The sequence below is a fragment of the Benincasa hispida genome, chromosome 7 (assembly GCF_009727055.1).
Source record: "Benincasa hispida cultivar B227 chromosome 7, ASM972705v1, whole genome shotgun sequence".
In the NCBI taxonomy this organism is placed as follows: Eukaryota; Viridiplantae; Streptophyta; class Magnoliopsida; order Cucurbitales; family Cucurbitaceae; genus Benincasa; species Benincasa hispida.
Window position 1 is genome coordinate 46,002,349 of NC_052355.1, and position 19,333 is coordinate 46,021,681.

At 32.7% G+C, this 19,333-nt stretch overlaps 1 protein-coding gene across 1 annotated transcript; it reads left to right on the forward strand.

Moving 5' to 3' along the window:
• The first annotated feature begins 10,797 nt into the window (after positions 1–10,797).
• LOC120081375 (protein NRT1/ PTR FAMILY 2.13-like) lies at positions 10,798–16,709 on the forward strand. Its single transcript, XM_039036194.1, has 4 exons — positions 10,798–10,973; positions 11,075–11,292; positions 11,965–12,521; positions 15,728–16,709. Exons 1-4 carry the CDS (start codon positions 10,802–10,804, stop codon positions 16,602–16,604), a joined length of 1,824 nt encoding a protein of 607 aa, XP_038892122.1. The 5' UTR covers positions 10,798–10,801; the 3' UTR covers positions 16,605–16,709.
• Positions 16,710–19,333: the final 2,624 nt, after the last annotated feature.

Genomic DNA, 19,333 nt, shown 5'->3' on the forward strand with positions numbered 1-19,333 from the left:
GGCAATGGATGGGTTCCCTATACATCTACCATAGACAGTTTAATGTATACGATGTTATGTACTAGATCTGACATTTGCTATGCAATAGGATAGTCAGTAGATATCAATCTAATCTAGGATCTGATTATTGGACAACCGTCAAGAACACCCTCAAGTATCTGCAGAGAACGAGGGACTACATGCTTGTGTATGATTCTAAGGATTTGATCCTTACAAGATACATAGACTGTGATTTTCAGACTGATAGGGATTCTCGAAAATCTATTTTGGGATCAGGGTTCACACTTAACGGAGGGGTTGTAGTATGTTAAAGCACTAAGTAGGGGTGCATCGACGACTCCACCATGGAGACTGAGTATGTAGCGGCTTGTGAAGCTACTGAAGAGGTTGTTTGGCTTAGGAAATTTCTGACTGATCTGAAAGTTGTTCCAAACATGTCAAAGCCCATCACAGTTTATTGTGATAATAGGGTGTTGTGGCTAATTCTCGTGAGCGTATGAGTCATGAGCGTGGCAAGCACATTGAGCGGAAATATCATCTCATATGAGAGATTGTGCATCGAAAGGATGTGATTGTCACGAAGATAGCTTCAGAGCACAACGTTGTTGATTTGTTTACGAAGGCCTTTACGGCTACAGTGCTTGAAGGTCACCTACAGAGTATGGTCTATGGGACAGACCATGGCTAGACTAGGGCAAGTGAGAGATCTTGTACTAGGCTTGTTTGTGCCCCAGTAGATTTTTTTGTGTACTTGTAATTTGATTATCTTGTACACCCCATTAACTTTAAGACAAGTGGGAGATTGTTGAGGTTGATACCCTAAATCTCGTAGGGTCCTATAGTTTGTAACATTGTATGACATATATGTAATTAATAATATATGGTATTTTATTCACCTTGGCTATGAAATATATGATATTTTAGTTGCATTAACCACAAACCGATAAACTAACATCCAAGGTTACCGTTGTAACTTAATCATGTATGTGAAGACATACAGGTGGATCATGTTTAAGTGATAACCTAAATGGTATGTAGTATATGGATAAGGTTAGATACCTTATCCTGGTGATACTACGAGTATGGCCCGTTTTGTAGGTGTTACAAATATTGTAAAGTGCTACAAATGATTTGTTCTTAATCATTCATGTATTAGATATGTGAGCAAGGATATTCTATACAAAAAAGTTTGTATAAAACTGGACCACAAAATGCTTAGTCTCATTATCTAACTCCGTTCATAATAGAGACTTTAATTTCACTAGGATGACCATAGGTAACATGACCTTAATCCTTAGTGAGTTGTGAACTCCTACTTATGAGGGTGGTCTTTTGATTTGTATGAGTGAGAATGGCCAGATTGTCGACTCAGTAAGCCTACCATTTTTGGGATTTGTTTGATTGGGGAGCTGGGAACTCAGTTACACAAGATGGAATTCACTCCTTCCCCGAATCAGGGGTAAGTAGATAAATTACTCCTTTAAGGGCTGATTTCGGGTCTTGAACAATATGGCATCACACCCTCTTCTGGCCCAAGAGGAGTTTAGTCATAGTGGGATTATGGTCTATTATTCATTAGAGGGATCAGTAGTACTTAAGGAGTTAGATGTAACTACAGGGGCAAAACAGTAATTTGGCCCAGCTATACTTACGAGCAATTTGTGAAGGGTCATCGTACTGTTGATTGGTTATATCCAATGGACACAAAAATATATTTGTAATGCGGAGAGTGCAACTGTTGGTCTTTAGTGGAGTGCCTAGCAGTTAACGGATGGTGGATAATGTAATTAAAGAGTTTAATTATTTATTCACGTACCGTTTGAGCTTCAAGTTACAAGTTCATAAGGTCCTCTTGGTAGCTCAAAGGATTTAAGTTGATAATCAGTTTTTGGGTTAATTTGAAATATTCAAATTAATAAGAGGGAATTCAATTATATATGATATAATTAAATTAGTTCAATTATATATGATATAATTGACATAATGTATTTGATACATTATTGTTTAATTGGAGTAAATAATATTTGAATATGATTCAAATATATTTTTTATGAATAAGGTTCATAGTTGTTAAATTTGATATAAATATGATTTATATTAAATACCATAAAATAGAGAAAAAGAACTATGGTTTATATAATGTATATGATGCAATATTAAAATTGTAGGCTATAAATATAATATGATAAGTTGGTTATCATATTTATTTATATTATTAATTATTTAATAATTAATTCCATTTTTCTTTCTAACCGCCCTTAGTGGGAAGTTAATTGGTTTTATGGAAAAAATAGTACGATGACCCTTCACAAATATAACCAATCAACAGTACGATGACCCTTCACAAACTGCTCGTAAGCATAGATAAGCCAAATTACCGTTTTTCCTCTATAGTTACATCTAACTCCTTAAGTACCACTGATTTCTCTAATGAACAATAAGTCATTGTCCCACTATGACTGAGTCCTCTCTGGCCAATAGAGGGTGTGGCTATTATGTTCAAAACCCGGAATCAGTCCTTAAGGGAGCAATTTATCTATTTACCCCTGCATCGGGGAAGGAGTGAATTATGTCTTATGAAGCTGAGTTCCCAGCTCCCCAATCAGACGAATCCCCAAAATGGTAGGCTTGTTGAATTGGCAATCTGGTCACTTTCACCCATACAAATCAAATGACCGCCTTCATGAGCAGGTGTTCACAACTCACTCAGGATTCAGGTCATGTCATCTATAGTCGCCCGAGTGAAATGTAAGTCTATATTATCATCGATATTATATAAAGAGACTAATCATTTCGTGGTCCAGTCGTATACAAACTCTTTGTATAAGATACCCCCGCTCGCATGTCTTCACATGAATGATCAATATCATATCATTTGTTGCGCTTTACAACATTTATAACACCTACAAAGAAGATCGTATCCATAGTGTCATCAAGATAAGGTACCCAACCTTATCCATCTACTACAGATTATTTATGTTATTATTTAAACAAATCCACTTGTATGTCTTTACATACTTGTTCATATTTACATAAAATAACCTCGGATTTTATTTATTGGATTGAGTATATGCTTATAAAATAACACTTATTTTATTAATAACAATATGTTTATATAGAATTTACAAACTACGAGATTACAAGGAGATTTAGGACACTATTCCCAACAATGCCTTCAACAATGCCTTGAAGGAAAAATGACTAAAACACCTTTTACTGGAAAATGTTATAGGGCGAAAGAGCCTCTAGAGCTAGTGCATTCAGACCTTTGTGGTCCGATGAATTACGAGCCAAGGGAGGTTATGAATATTTTTATCACTTTTATTAATGATTATTCAAGGTATGGGTACGTTTATTTAATGCAACATAAGTCTGAGTCCTTTAAAAAGTTCAAAGAGTTCAAGGCTGAAGTTGAAAATTCATTAAACAGAACGTATAAAACACTTCGATCTGATCGAGGTGGAGAGTTTTGAATTCTGATTTCAGAACTATATGATAGAACATGGAATATTTTCCCAACACTTAGCACCTAGTACACCTCAGCAGAATAGTGTATAAGAGAGGAGAAATCGAACCCTGTTGGACTTGGTTTGGTCTATAATGAGTTACGCTTCCTTATCTGACTCGTTTTGGGGTTTTGCAGTGGAAACTACAACTTATATCCTAAACTGTGTTTCCTCCAAGAGTGTTTCCATAACACCTTTGGAGTTATAGAATGGTTGTAAAGCTAATTTATGTCATTTCAGGATCTGGGATTGCCCAACACATGTGCTTGAAGCTAATCCTAAGAAATTGGAACCACGTTCAAAAGGTTATACCTATTTGTAGGCTACCCCAAGGTAACGAGAGGAGGTTATTTTTATGATCCTAAAGAAAACAAAGTGTTTGTATTGACAAATACTACTTTTCTTGAGGAGGATCATATAAGGGAGCACAGACCTATAAGCAAAATCGTGTTGAATGAGCTTTCCAAAGAAACTACTGAATCTCCAACGAGAGTTTTTAAAGAACCTATTACCTCAACAAGAATTGTTGACATAGGTTCATCTAGCAGGTCAAATTCACCTCAAGTATTGAGGGAACCTCGACGTTGTGGGAGGGTTGCGAACCCACCTATTAGTTATATGGGTCTTACAAGAAGGTAATGGAGGATGTTGACAGAGATGAATGGATCGAAGCCATGAATCTCGAAATGGAGTCTATGTACTTCAATTCGGTTTGGGATCTTGTAGATTAACCTGATGGGGTTAAACTTATAGGTTGAAAATGGATCTACAAAAGGAAACGAGGTACTGATAGGAAGGTGCAAATGTTCAAGGCTAGACTCGTGGCAAAGAGTTATATCTAGGTAGAAAGAGTCGACTATGAAGAAACTTTCTCGCCTGTTGCCTTGCTGAAGTCTATATGAATCCTTCCATCCATTGCCTTATATTATGACTATGAGATATGGAAAATGGATGTCAAGACTGCCTTTCTAAATGGCAATCTTGAGGAGATCATTTGTATGGTACAACCCGAGGAATTCATAGTTCAAGGTCAAGAGCAAAAGGTTTACAAGCTGAGTCAGCCCATTTATGGATTGAAACAAGCATCTCGATCTTGGAATATAAGGTTTGGTACTGCGATCAAATCTTATGGCTTTTATCAGAATGTTAATGAGCTTGTGTCTAAAAAAAGATCATCAACAGCTCCGTAGTTTTCCTAGTGTTATATGTAGATGATATCCTACTCGTTGGGAATGATGTGGGCTTACTGACTACAGTTAATAACTGACTAGCGACACAATTCCAAATGAAAGATTTGGGAGAGGCTTAGTTTGTTCTTGGTATTCAAATCTTTCAAGATCGAAAGAACAAAATGTTAGCACTGTCTCAAACATCGTATATTGATAAGATGTTGATCAAATATTCGATGCAGAACTCCAAGAGGGTTTATTGCCTTTCAAGCACAGAGTTATTTTGTCTAAGGAACAGTGTCCTAAGAAACCTCAAGAAGTTGAAGAAATGAGACGGGTCCCCTATGCATCTGACGTGGGCAGTTTGATGTATGCGATGTTATGTACTAGACCTGATATCTGCTATGCAGTGGGGATAGTCAATAAATATCAATCAAATCAAGGATCTGATCATTGGACAACCGTTAACAATATTCTCAAGTATCTACGGAGAACGAAGGACTACATGCTTGTATATGGTTTTAAGGATTTGATCCTTATAAGATACACAGACTTTTATTTTCAGACTGATAGGGATTCTCGAAAATCCATTTCAAGATCAGTGTTCACTCTTAACAAAGGGGTTGTAGTATGTCGAAGCACCAAGCAGAGGTGCATCGCGGACTCCACCATGGAGGCTGAGTAAGTAATGGCTTTTGAAGCTACTAAGGAGGTCGTTTGGCTGAGAAAATTCCTGACTTATCTGGAAATTGTTCCAGATATATCAAAGCCAATCATAGTTTATTGTGATAGTAGTGGTGTTGTGGCTAATTCCCGTAAGCCTAGGATTCATAAGGGTGGCAAGCACATTGAGTGGAAATACCATCTCATATGAGAGATTATGCATCGAGTGGACATGATTGTCATGAAGATAGCTTCGGAGTACAACGTTGTTGATCTGTTTACGAAGGCCTTTACGGCTACAGGTGCTTGAAGGTCACCTGCAGAGTATGGTCTATGGGACAGACCATGGCTAGACTAGGGCAAGTGGGAGATCTTGTACTAGGCTTGTTTATGCCCTAGTAGATTGTTTTGTGTACTTGTAATTTGATTATCTTGTACACCCCACTAGCTTCAAGACAAGTGGGAGATTGTTAGAGTTGATGCCCTAAATCTCGTAGGGTCCTATAGTTTGTAACATTTTATGAACAAATATTTCTGTGATTAATAATATATGATGTTTTATTCACCTTGTCTATGAAATATATGATATTTTAGTTGCATTAACCACAAACCAATAAACTAATATTCAAGGTTATTGTTGTAACTTAAACATGTATGTGGAGACATACAGGTGGATCATGTTTAAGTGATAACCTAAATAGTTTATAGTATATGGATAAGGCTGGATAATTTATCCTTGTGACACTACGAGTATGGCCTGCTTTGTAGGTGTTACAAATGTTATAAAGTGCCACAAATGATCTGATCCTGATCATTCATGTATTATACATACGAGCAGGGATATTCTATATAAAGAAGTTTGTATAAGACCGGACCACGAAATGTTTAGTCTCGTTATATAACTCTATTCATAATAGAGATTTTCATTTCACTAGGATGGCCATAGGTAACATAACCTTAATCACATTAATCCTAAGTGAGTTGTGAACTCTTGCTTATGAGGGTGGTCCTTTTTTTATATGGGTGAGAGTGGCTAGATCGCCGACTCAACAAGCCTACCATTTTGGGGATTCATCTGATTGAGGAGCTGGGAACTTAGCTACGCAAGATGGAATTCACTCATTCCCTAAAGCAAAGGTAAGTAAATAAATTGCTCCTTTAAGGGCTAATTTCGGGTCTTGAACAATGTGGTGTCACACCCTCTCCTGGCCCGAGAGGGGTTTAGTCATAGTGGAACTATGGTCTATTGTTCATTAGAGGGATCAGTGGTACTTAAAGAGTTAGATGTAACTACATGGGCAAAATAGTAATTTGGCCCAGCTATACTTACGAGCAATTTGTGAAGAGTCATCATACTGTTGATTGGTTATATCCAATGGACACAGGAGAGTGCAACTGTCAGTCTTTAATGGAGTGCTTGGCAGTTAACGGATGGTGATAATGGGATTAAAGAGTTTAATTATTTATTCATGTACCATTGGAGTTTCAGGCTACAGGTCCATAAGGTCCCCTTGGTAGCTCAAAGGATGTAAGTTGAGAATCAATTTTTGGGTTAATTTGAAATGTTCAATTAATAAGAGGGTATTTAATTATATATGATATAATTAAATTAATTAAATTATATATGATATAATTGACATGATGTATTTGATACATTATTGTTTAATTAGAGGAACTAATATTTGAATATGATTCAAATATATTTTTTATGAATAAGGTTCATAGTTGTTAAATTTGATATAAATATGATTTATATTAAATGCCATAAAATAGAGAAAAAGAACTATAGTTTATATATTGTATATGATGCAATATTAAAACTATAGGTTATAAATATAATATGATAAGTTGGTAATCATATTTATTTATATTATTAATTATTTAATAATTAATTCCATTTTTCTCTTTAACCCTTCCTTAGTGGGAAGTTAATTGGTTTTATGGAAAAAATGGGATAGATGAAAATATGATTTTTATTATTCCAAGAGAAGAATATTGACGATTGATCTTCTACATGATTTTTTTTAGAGCCTATGCGATAGACTTAGTTTACTACACGATTGAATTTTTGCTATGCGATAACTTTTCCTTCCTTTCATCGTCTTCCTCCTCCAACTCCAAAACACCCTCTAATCAAAATAGCAAAAGTCCACCGCTCTTGGGTTCTCACACCGAGAATACTAAGGTCACCAAGTGGTAGTGTCCTCTTTTGGTTCGAGTTTGGTTGCTGCTTGTTCGAGGAGAGTTCATGAACGAGTTAGATCGAGGGATTAATGTGAAGAAGGGTTCTTCTAAGGTATAGTCCCTTGAACCTTTGTTTATTATGATATAGCATGTTATAATTTAAGTTTTATGCATAATCTGTCTGTTTTTCTATAAATGTATGTGTTCAATCGAAATGAGATTTCTCCGCTTCCGCTCAAAGGTTCTCTGTAAAACAAGTTCCTTCAGTGGAGGGTGGGTTGAGTTTAGTTATACTCATTTTGGAGTTGAACTTAGAGTTTTTTGTTTGTTTCTGGAAGTTTATGACATTTGAATGTTTTTGTTTTGTTGTAGGATGCTATTCAAGGATGAGGTTGGAATGTTGTTGGAGATGCTATGTTCCAGACGTTGTTTTCATGTTCTTTCTTTTATGTATTTGTGAAGACATATTTCTTGACGGTTTTTTCATGTTGTTTCTTTTATGTATTTGTGAAGACATATTTCTTTTGTAAACTATCTTGTAACTTTTCTCTATTTTAGGTGATAAAGAATAGTATGAACTTTGTTTGTTTTATTTCTTACGTGAATATGTTTGAGTTGGTTAATGATGTTTTATAGGTTATTCAAATCAAATTAAAATAAATTACAAATTACAAATTACAAACTATTTTTTTTTTTTTTTAAAGAATGGCTCTCTCCCAATGAAAGTCAAATTCAAATACTGAAATTGAACTCTCGACGGCTAAGTAATATGAACTTTCGCCGACCGAAATTGAACGTCGGGAGTTATTAGCACTCCCAACCCCATATATTAGGCGTCGGAAGTTTTTTCAACCCCCGACGTCATATTTGACGCATCGGGAGTTTGTGCATTACTCCTGATAGTCGATTTTGGGCGTGGGAAGTTACACTCCTGACGAACTTCTCCCAACCAAACGTCTAACGACAAGTACTTCGTCCGGAGAGGATCTTTCGATGCATTTTCCACCATTTTTCGGCGATTTTAGGCATCGAGAAAGGTGTGATTTCTTGTAGTATATATATTTTAATTTATTGAATATGAGTCTATTTTCTATTTGGTCTCTAGGTTTCAAAATGATACAATATTAATCTTAAGTTTTGAGTTTGATTTCAAAAAAAAAAAAAAAAGTAAGGAGGTATCTACTACAAGTGATCGATGTTACGAACAATGCTATAGCATTCTACATGACAATCATCAAATATGCAGAATAAGTAAAATAATGCCAAAGATTAGTAATCTAATTTGGTGTAATTCACCTACCTTTAGGGGGCAGTGTGCCCAAAAAAGATAACTTCACTAATATCATTGATAAACAATTACAAATTAGCACTTATCTGTAACAGATGCACAATTACAGTGACTCTTGCACAACTTTATCACTTAATCAATAACCTGGCTCCCCCTAGAATTGACTCCTTCTCATAGTGTCTTAGGCTCTCCCTAAGATATATTATCAATGAAGCAAATCTTAGGCTCCCGCTAAGATCGTGTCTCTTTCTATATATGACTTGAGTTCCCCTCAAGTGGTAAGACTTGCATTCTAACTTTCCTTCTAAGAACTAAGTCTCTTTTGTTCGAATGGCTTAGGCTACTCCTAAGCTCGAGAATCCCTTCTCAAATAGATCTTGTTACCCTTGATGTGAGGAACACAAGGTATGTCTTTAAGAACTCAACTCTGTCTATACTTTGCAATGTTAACCGAATACACACTACAATTGATTTTTAATCACAAGCTTCAGATTAAACAGAATGACCAACCAAACCCCAAAAGGCTAAAGACCTTTAAATATGCATAACAGATAGATGGACAAGCAACCCTACTTTCCAAGACAATCGCACACTGAAGAATGAAGGAAATCGGCAAATAAAATAGAATAAGACAGCAAACCAATAAGAAAATATTTTGCAGAATCAACATTTCCGTAGAACATCCTTTCTCCAAATGGCCAGCAATGTAGAGACAAATATCATAACATCTAATACACTTAAACAAATGTTGTCAACTACATAAACTCCAACAATTTCAATTCCGTCTCTACGTTTCAAAATATTACCATTTTACCTTTGAAATTTGAGTTTTTTTCCAGCTTTGTCCATAGATTTCAAGATTTTGCATTTTTAATTTCGATTTTTCACTCAATACTCACTTCCAATGTTTGGTGTTAATTTTAAAATTAATTTTAACAATAATGAAAAAAAATAGTGAAACTTAATTAATTATAATTTTTTTAATTCTTTTAAATTAATTAATATAGATATTAATATTGAAGACGGAAAGTAAGTATTAGATGAAAAATTGAAGTTAAAATGTAAAATCTTGAAACATAGAGATCAAATTGAAGCAAAAGCCAAATTTCAAGAATAAAATTATAATATTGTTTAAACTTGAAAACTAAATTGAAATTAAACTCAAATTATGAAGATTAAAAGTATAACTTTTTTAAATTTAAGGGTAAAATAAAACCTAACCCCAAAATCAAAGGACAAAAAGATATTTCTTTTTCAAATTTATTTATTTGTCTTTAATCCCGACGGTGTAAAATTGTCGTCACATTCCTTTCTAGAATAAACTAGTATTTTACCTTCAGACCCTTAATTCAACTTGAACCTTTTTCACATTTCCATTCTCTCTCCTCTCTACTAATTTATAACAAATGTACTATCCTGCAGGCTGTCAGTGCCCTCATTATTTCCTTGGCTCAAACAAACACACCACATCGTGGATCCCTTTAAATTAACCTTATGCATTAACTTTGTGAAATTCCTTTCAATCACCCAAAATATTCTAGAGAGAAGAAAAAGAAAAATTTGTTAATTACCCTGTCTAATTGTTCGATTATAATTTGATATACGATATTTTTTTTATTTTTTTAAAAAATATTTTAAATAGAAAACTTCACTATGCAACTTAAATAGTTGTTTAATAAAAAGTTGTCTGAGAATAAAAGAAATAAAAGATTGGATTAAATGCAGTAATTCATTTTTTATTTATATGATGATAATGAGATACAGAAAAATAAGAAAAAAAATATTTGGATCCAATTCGTGTTGCACTCATCTATTCTACATCTTAGATGGCACTCAATCAAAATTTGCCAATTTAAAAAATTGATTGTTTTATTTTATTTTATTTTATTCCTACTGTGTATGAAAAATGAGACATGAAATTAGGTACACCCTATTTGTCCAAAAAGAAGTGCATTTTGGAGTATGGCTCTTCTATAAATACAGACAAAGCCATGAATAAAAAAGAGGCAAAAACCAGACAGAGAGGAGAGATAATGGAGAGTGAGGCTGAAAGCAAAGCTTCAAGCTCTCCCAGCAACTTACAGTGCTTCACCAAAGATGTTTCCCTACACAACAAATCTAAAAGAGAGCCTGGAGGATGGAAGAGCATGCCTTACATCCTTGGTCTCTCTATTTCTTCTTCTTCTTCTTCTTGTGTTTGTTTTTAGTTTTAGGGGCTAGTAATAATATAATAATTCTCTGACATTTTGGTATATTGTTGGCAGGAAATGAAACCTTTGAAAGACTTGCTTCAATGGGACTACTAGCCAATTTCATGGTGTACCTAAAAAAAGTATATCATATGGATCAAGTTTCCGCCACCAGCTTAATGGGCTTATGGACCGGCGTCACCAGTTTCTTGCCCCTCCTCGGCGCCTTTCTCTCTGACGCTTATATTGGCCGCTATTGGACCATTGCTGTTGCTTCCATTTTTTCCTTTCTCGTAATTACATACCCCTAATTTAACGGATGACTCAAATTGAGGGAAAAAAAAAAAGAGATTTCTCACTTTTTAAAAATGAGGTTTTTTTTTAACTGTTCGTTGATATCAAATTCGAGTAAGATTATCAAAATGGAACTTCGCACACGTGGATTAGGCTGTCTCTCTTTCTCTCGTTCTCCTGCTCTCACTCCCTCGTTCTCTCATTCACTTTTTTTTTCTCATGGATTGCTCTCTTCTTCGGTTATCTTACTGTCTCGCTCACTGTCTTAGTCTTGCTCTCCGGTGTTCGGTCTAGCTCTGCAACACAAATTGAAAAGAGAGAAGAAGAAGAAGTCAGCCAAAGCTGGACTTGTCGGAGCTAATGGTGTGGTCTCGCCAAAGTTGTCATGCCGGAGAAGAGAAGCACCCCCAAAAGAATAAGAGAACAAGAAGAAGGAAAAAAAGAGAGAGAAAAATAAATAAATTGAAAGAAGAAGAAAAAAAATAAATGAGGGTAATTTTGTAAAATTGCTTGTAAACAAGAGGTCAAAATTCTTAAGTTTTAAAAAGTGTGAGAAAAATCATTTTGGGACTTGAAATTGATTTTTTTAAATCAATAATCTCTAATTTAATTCTTTTAAAGTTTCTTAAATTTTATTATTTAATTCACTGAATTAATTAACCATGACACAGGGGATGACTTCCATGACACTAACGGCATGGTTACCGCAGCTACATCCGCAGGGGTGCGTTGGATCAACGAAATGCTCAGGGCCGACAGCATCTCAATTGGGATTCTTAATAATGAGTCTTTGTTTAGTATCAATCGGAAGCGGCGGAATCAGGCCGTGTAGTATTCCCTTCGGGGTCGACCAATTTGACCCGACGACGGAGAAAGGGAGGAAAGGGATAGCGAGCTTTTACAATTGGTATTACGCGACTTTCATGGTGGTTTTGGTGTTTACTTTGACGATTGTTGTGTACATTCAAGACTCAGTTAGTTGGGTTTTGGGATATGGAATACCGACGGGGCTAATGTTTTGTTCAATTGTTTTGTTCTTCATGGGGACTCGTGTTTATGTGTTTATAAAGCCCGAAGGAAGCATATTTACTGGGTTAGCTCAAGTGGCTGTTGCTGCTTACAAGAAGCGTCATCTTAAGCTTCCTGATGATAGGAAGGGTTTTTATGACCCTCCGTTAGACCCTGACTCTGTTGTCCTCTCAAAGCTTCCTCTCACCAATCAATTCAGGTCATTCCTTTTCTCTCTTTGCTCTTTAATTATCTCCCAAAATTGAGTCAATTTTTTTTCCAAAAAAAAAAAAAGAAAGAAAATAGAGAAAATAGTATTCTAGTTTTTAAGTTAGGTACTTTTTTTAGTTCTTGCATTTTTAAGAAAACTTTTAATAGCATGTGAAATGCCTGTGATTAATTTGCAATTAAAAGTATAAATAATTTTAAAAAAATGACAAAAAATCATTTTTTTAAAATTTGCAAAATACTAAAAAAAAATAGTTTTAATAATTCAAAATCAATTTTAATAAGGTGAAAAATGTAATTAAAAGTAGAAATAATCAAACAATGAAATCATTTTAAGTGATTAAAGATGTGTTTTGGAGTAATTTTAACCATTTAAAAATCACTTACATACATGCACTAAAATATTTGTGATTAATTTTTATTGATATACTTTAATTATTGACATGAAATTTAAAAATAAAAAAAAACAATAATTTAAAATTTTATATTTTTCTCTCGTCACCCGGTATCAGAGCTGGGGTAAGGGCGAGAGAGTAGAGAGATAAATTTTCTTCTTATTATTTTTAAGTTATATTTTAATTATGAGAAATACATAGTATACTTTGGACAACACTTATATTTGTACATCCCATCAAATTGTTCAATTATAATTTACCATCTACTAAATTCTTCTTTCTTCTTTTCTCGAATATTTTAATTTTTTTTAACGTGTGTGATGTGAGTGAGATGCATAGAGATATGTGATATCTAGGATGCACCTAAATATTACCTTTTAATTATTTTATTTTAAAAATGTCATGTTAACTCCTCCATTATGGTGGGACCAAAATCAAGCATTAATGAAATATTAGAGAATAAATGGTTCAACTTTGAAACCTAATGACTAATTTGAATTTTTCCAAAAAAAAAAAAAAACAATAATTAAAAGAAAATTGTGTTTTTCTCTCTACTCCTTCACCCTCCTTCCTTCTTCTATAATTATTATTTTTAATTTAAAATGTCAGGTAAACATTAAAGATAGTAAAAGAATTACTCTAAGTATCTTTTAAATCCTATTTTTGAAAATCTAAGACAAAAACATTACACTTTAAAATTTTGGGATCAAATGAACCAATTGTTGCTAACTAAGGGATTAAAAATGTATTTTTCTATTAAAATGAACATAACTCAATTAGTATAGTGCGAGTACTATCAATTTCAAAATCAGATATTTTGATACCCCCAATATCCCACCCACCTATTGTAATATATATATATTATAAAAAAAAAAATTACTTCAAGTTACATTTTTTGGGCTAGGATTCGGTGGTGATTTATCATTTTATAGAGCAAAAGGTCCTATGTATATAGATTTCTTGTGAGAATTAATTAAGAAACATGCAAACCAAAAGTCATCACCAAGTATAGGTGTTAATAAATCCTCTAGTTAGATGAAGGTGTTAATTTTTAACCTCATAAAGGAGTGAGGAAGGTAAATTGTTAAAAGTTATATTAATGGTGACTTATTTAAACTTCTTGAATTATCTTCTAAAAATAGTGTGTTAATAATGCACCTTATATGTGACGTAATATTCTTAAAAAAAAAAAAAAAAAAAAAAGAGAGAGAGAACAATAACATTTTGTAGGACCTGTCCTGAAATAAAACGAAAATATTGTCCTTCTCACTAGTTAGTGGGATTCTTCTTGATCACGGCCCCTACAAAGGATGTGACATCTATTTAAATTCCATTTGGAAATCATTTTATTTGAAATTTTGTTTTTATTTTTTAAAATTAAATCTATTTTATCTACGTTTCTTACTATAATTTGCATCTTTTTTAATTACAATGGTTGGATTCTTAGTCAAATTATAAAAAAAAAAACAATCTTTTTACTTCTCAAATTTTGACTTGATTTTTTAAACCATTAGTGAAAAGTAGATAACAAAAGAAAAAAATTTGGAAATGAAAATAATATCCCTAGTCTTAATTTTAAAAAAATAAAATGGTTATCAAATGAGAATTCTTTTTTCGAATCCTTGGTTTCTTTTTTCATAAGTTGTTAATGATGTATTTATCTTTCTTAAATAAACATTGTATTTTTAATCCATTTTTAAAAGTAAAAATAAAATTTAAAAAACCATTTGAATTTTCATACTTAAACTTGAATTTTTAAACCTTACTAAAATATAAATAATAAAATATAGATACCAATAAGTGAAAGTAATATTTGTAGGCTTAATTTGAAAAAAAAATATTTTCAAAATAGAAAAATAAGGGAAAAACTATTTATACAAAATAGCAAAAACTAATTATTTTAGGCTTTTCAATTAGTCTCTATTAATGATAGATTTCTATCAGTGAGATGCTTATAAAAATTTATCAATATCTATTAATATTTTTTTATATTATTTCTATAAATAATTTGATATTTTTTTCGAAAATTCTAAAAAGAATTGTTATAAGATGTACATTAGTATTTTAGAAAATCAGGCTTATTTATTTATTTATTTTGCAATTCTATCTAAATATAAATTATTGGTTGTAGAAAAATGAAGAAGAAAAAAGAAAAATATCTCCTACTGTCCAACACATCTCTTGGTTTCTCTCCTCCAATAATTTCTAGAATAATTACAATTTATTTATTGTTGGGTGTTTCTGTGGTCCATTCTTAAATCCGTGGTAAAAAGTAAAAATTTAGGTAAGGTTTTTTGTTTTAAATTTTTTAATGTTTATAAAAACCATTTCTAATTATTTGTTCTTTTTTTATTATTACTTGTTAAAGGTGTTTAATTTAGAAAAAAAATTAACTAAAAATTCAAATTGGTTCCTAAGAAAAATGATGACACACATAACCAAACGCAATTTTTAATGGTTATATTTTAAAAGATCCATAAATTTAAATCCACAACCAATAGTGAATTCTCCCTTAAAAAATACTTAGTTATATTTTTTCATTTTACCAAATTGTTGAAACATAATTTATCAAATGTCAAGTTCTTTTTATATGTGTTGGAATGCATCCAAGTATCGCTCTTCTTTTTCTAGTTTTGGAATGTCTTGCATTCGTATTTATATTATTTACGATTTTGTCTACAATTTTAGTGGGATAAGCTATATATAAATCATCAACCTCTAACCACAATCGTATATTTCTCTCTAATAATAAAATTATTATCTCTCATTAACGTAGCTAACACGAACGGAGAATATTTTGCAGTTTCTTAAACAAGGCAGCAATTATAACGGAGAAGGAGATAAACCCAGATGGAACAAGAGTAAACAAATGGAACGTAAGCAGCATACAACAAGTAGAAGAACTAAAATGTTTATTCAGAGTTTTCCCAATTTGGGTAACAGGAATTCTTAGCCTAACTCCAATAATTCAACAATCCACCTTCTCAATCTCTCAAGCTCTTCAAATGAACCGTCACATGGGACCCAATTTCCAAATCCCCCCCGCTTCTATTATCGTCATCTCCTTTCTCACCATCACTTTCTTCATCCCTTTCTACGACCAATTCCTCGTCCCCACTCTCCGTAAATTCACCCGCCACCCAAACGGCATAACGGAGCTCCAACGCATGGCAGTCGGCATAATATTTGCCGTCGTTTCCATGGTCGTTGCCGGGCTAATCGAAATGCAGAGAAGAAATCGAGCCAACAATGGTGGGTCTATAATGTCGGTCTTTTGGTTAACCCCGCAATTCTTCCTCATGGGGCTTTGTGAAGCGTTTAATATAATTGGGCAAATTGAGTTTTTCAATAAGGAATTTCCGGAGCATATGAGAACTATGGGTAATGCTTTCTCGTCTTGTTCTATTGCTTTGTCTAGCTATGTTAATACTGCTATGGTTTTGATCGTGCATCGAACCACCGGCAGCGGCGGTGCTCATGGCAGGCCTGATTGGTTGGTGGATGATCTAAATAAAGGGAGATTGGATTACTTTTATTATGTGGTTGCGGCAACGGCGTTTTGTAACTTTTTCTTTTTTCTTTATTGTGCTAAGAATTACCGTTACAAGGGTCATGTGTCTAACACTGAACGGGATTTGGAGCTCGTTATTAGCTCTGACAAAAAGATATTGGACGTGTGAGAATTTGGCCATTTGCTTAATAATTAATTAGTTATACATTTTCTATGTATAATCAGCTTCACATTTGGTGTATATTTATATAATATAATTAAGAATTTGTAGCTAGGGTGCATATGATAGTTTCGTTTTTAGTTTTTGAAATTTATGTTTGTTTTTTTCTTAATTTTTCAATCAGGGTTTTCACTCGTTAGAGAAGGATTTGAATATGTAGTCAAATTCTAAAAATAAAGATGAGTTTTTGAAAGATTATTTTAAAAAAATTAAAAAAAAAAAATTCAAAACTTAACTTGGTTTTTGAAAACGTTAGTATAAAGGGGATAACAAGACATGAAAACTTATGGGTGGAGGTAGTATTGGGGTGAATTTAGACCTGACGAAATAGGCCAAAAATCATAAAAAATACTACTACAAATTTGGCCTTTATTGATGGGCAAAAGTGTAAAAAAAAATGTCTACTTTGATGGCAAAAAAAGGTTAAAAAAGCCAATATCAAGAAAGTCGACCATCAATGAAATTAATTTTCTTGATGGTAAAAAAAAAGTCACCAAAAACCCTTTCTTGACGTTTTTAGCCACCAAGAAAGGGTACTTTGACATTTTTTGCCCATCAACTAAATGAAAAAAAAATCAAGAAAAACATTTTTGTTGATACATTTTGAACGTTAAAATAAGGTAATATTGACATTTTTGTCCATCAACTATTTTTTAAGAACGTCAAGAAAACCCTTTTTATCAATATTTTTGCATGTTAAGAAAGTATTTTTATTGATGGTTTTTAAGCTTCAACTACACACTTTTATTGACATTTTTTGTCCGTCAACTATACCAATGTAATTTTTTTAAAAAAAAAAAATCAAGGTCATTGGGACCCCTCATACGCAACTTGTAATCGACCCCAAACAAGCTTTTAATTTAAATTTTGTATTTACACTCATTGTACCTAACTTTTACTTTATACACAAACAAGAAAATACATCAGTTCACTTACATAAAGTTTGTAGCACATCTACAAATCAATAACTTCAAACAACTTCTGCAAAACAATAATTTTATACAACTTCACTCAACTTCTGCAAACATAACTACTTTAACAGCTCCTGCAAACCACCAACTATACACTCAACTTTTCAAACACACAAGACCATTATCAGAACCAGACAAATTACAAAGTGTATCATTCTTTCTAATACCCAACAATTATAAAAGCAGATCAACAACTCTTTCAACACCAACAACTGTACAAATATCTTGCAATCCATCAACTATACACAATGCCAAATTTTCAATAACACATATCATTAGACCATCTCATTGAAACAAGTAACATATTTAATAAAATTACTATCCAACAAATCAACCAAATACTTTTCATTAATCAACCAGTAAAACAATGTTTCTACAAACAATCCGTATCTAAAAACTAATCATATAATATCTAACCCTACTAAAATTGACATTGTATTTCATATCTTATTCCATATATACTAAATTATTGAGGCATCATATAACAAAAATCTATCAAATGTAGCGTTCTATTAAGTCACAATACTCAACTTTCATCGTATCTAATTCCCATTTACTGTAAGGTGTTTGTCTCGTCAACTGCAAACAAACAAGTAAATTAATTTATTAACAAAATTATACTAAGTGTAAATATTATAGTTAAAGAAGATAGTCTAAGAAAATGCATACCACGCTTGTAATTATTTTGCTCATGTGTTTTACTATGTCGTGCATGAACTTCATAATATAGTGCCCACACTCTGTACTACTTGGTTATTAAGCACACTATACGTACACATATATTTTAACCCACATTATAAGAAAACAAATATCTTAAACAAACGTATATTATCATTTAATCAAAATTGATGCTTACCTTAATAGGGACCCAAGTAAAAGGTCGAGATCTTGAATTTGTTCGAGCATAAAACACTCTTATGACCCTAACAAAACAAACACACAAGATATCATAATGTTTACATAATATACATAATGTAAAATAACTATTAAATACTTACGTATGACCATAGTCTTCACTTTAACTTTAAATGAGGATAGTCATACCATTTCTAAAGTTAACAACATAATGCACTTAACTCACTCCTAAACATATAAGTGACCACCATAACTACAGGATAGTCATCTTCTAAAGTTATCAATATAATACAATTAACCCATTCCTAAACATATAAAAGCATATATAATTAAATTTCAACGGTAGATTTAACGAGGTCGAAATATATTATATAGCATGTAAAATTAACGTTTCATAAGAAAGCAAATCATCTAAGTGACTACCATAACTGTGGGCGATAGTCATTCCATTGCTAAATTAATCAACCTATATAAGTCATTCCTAAAAAAAGTAAAGTATATATAAGTGACTACCATAACTGCAAGATAGATATACCATAACTAAATTAATCAACATATATAAGTCATTCCTAAAAAAGAAAAGCATATAAGTGACTACCATAATTAGAGGATAGTCGGTCCATAGCTAAATTAATCAACATATAGTCATTCCTAAAAAAGCAAACCTAGTTGACAAAATACATTATACTAATATAAGGAAGTTAAAGAAAATTGGGGGGAGGGGGGGAGAAAGTCACCATTAACTTAAACTAAAGTTATGACAAACCATCCAAGTGACTAATTTGAATCTTGTATACTGATTTATGTAAAAACATTGTTCTTAATCTTTTGGAGGCATTTTTTAGAAATATA

Bases quoted from the DNA above. Each gene is read 5' to 3' on its own strand.
- LOC120081375 (XM_039036194.1), top strand. From the start codon at position 10,802: ATGAATAAAAAAGAGGCAAAAACCAGACAGAGAGGAGAGATAATGGAG. The intron at 11,293-11,964 runs GTAATTACATAC...ACCATGACACAG, and splicing joins CTTCCATTTTTTCCTTTCTC to GGGATGACTTCCATGACACT. The intron at 12,522-15,727 runs GTCATTCCTTTT...AATATTTTGCAG, and splicing joins CCTCTCACCAATCAATTCAG to TTTCTTAAACAAGGCAGCAA.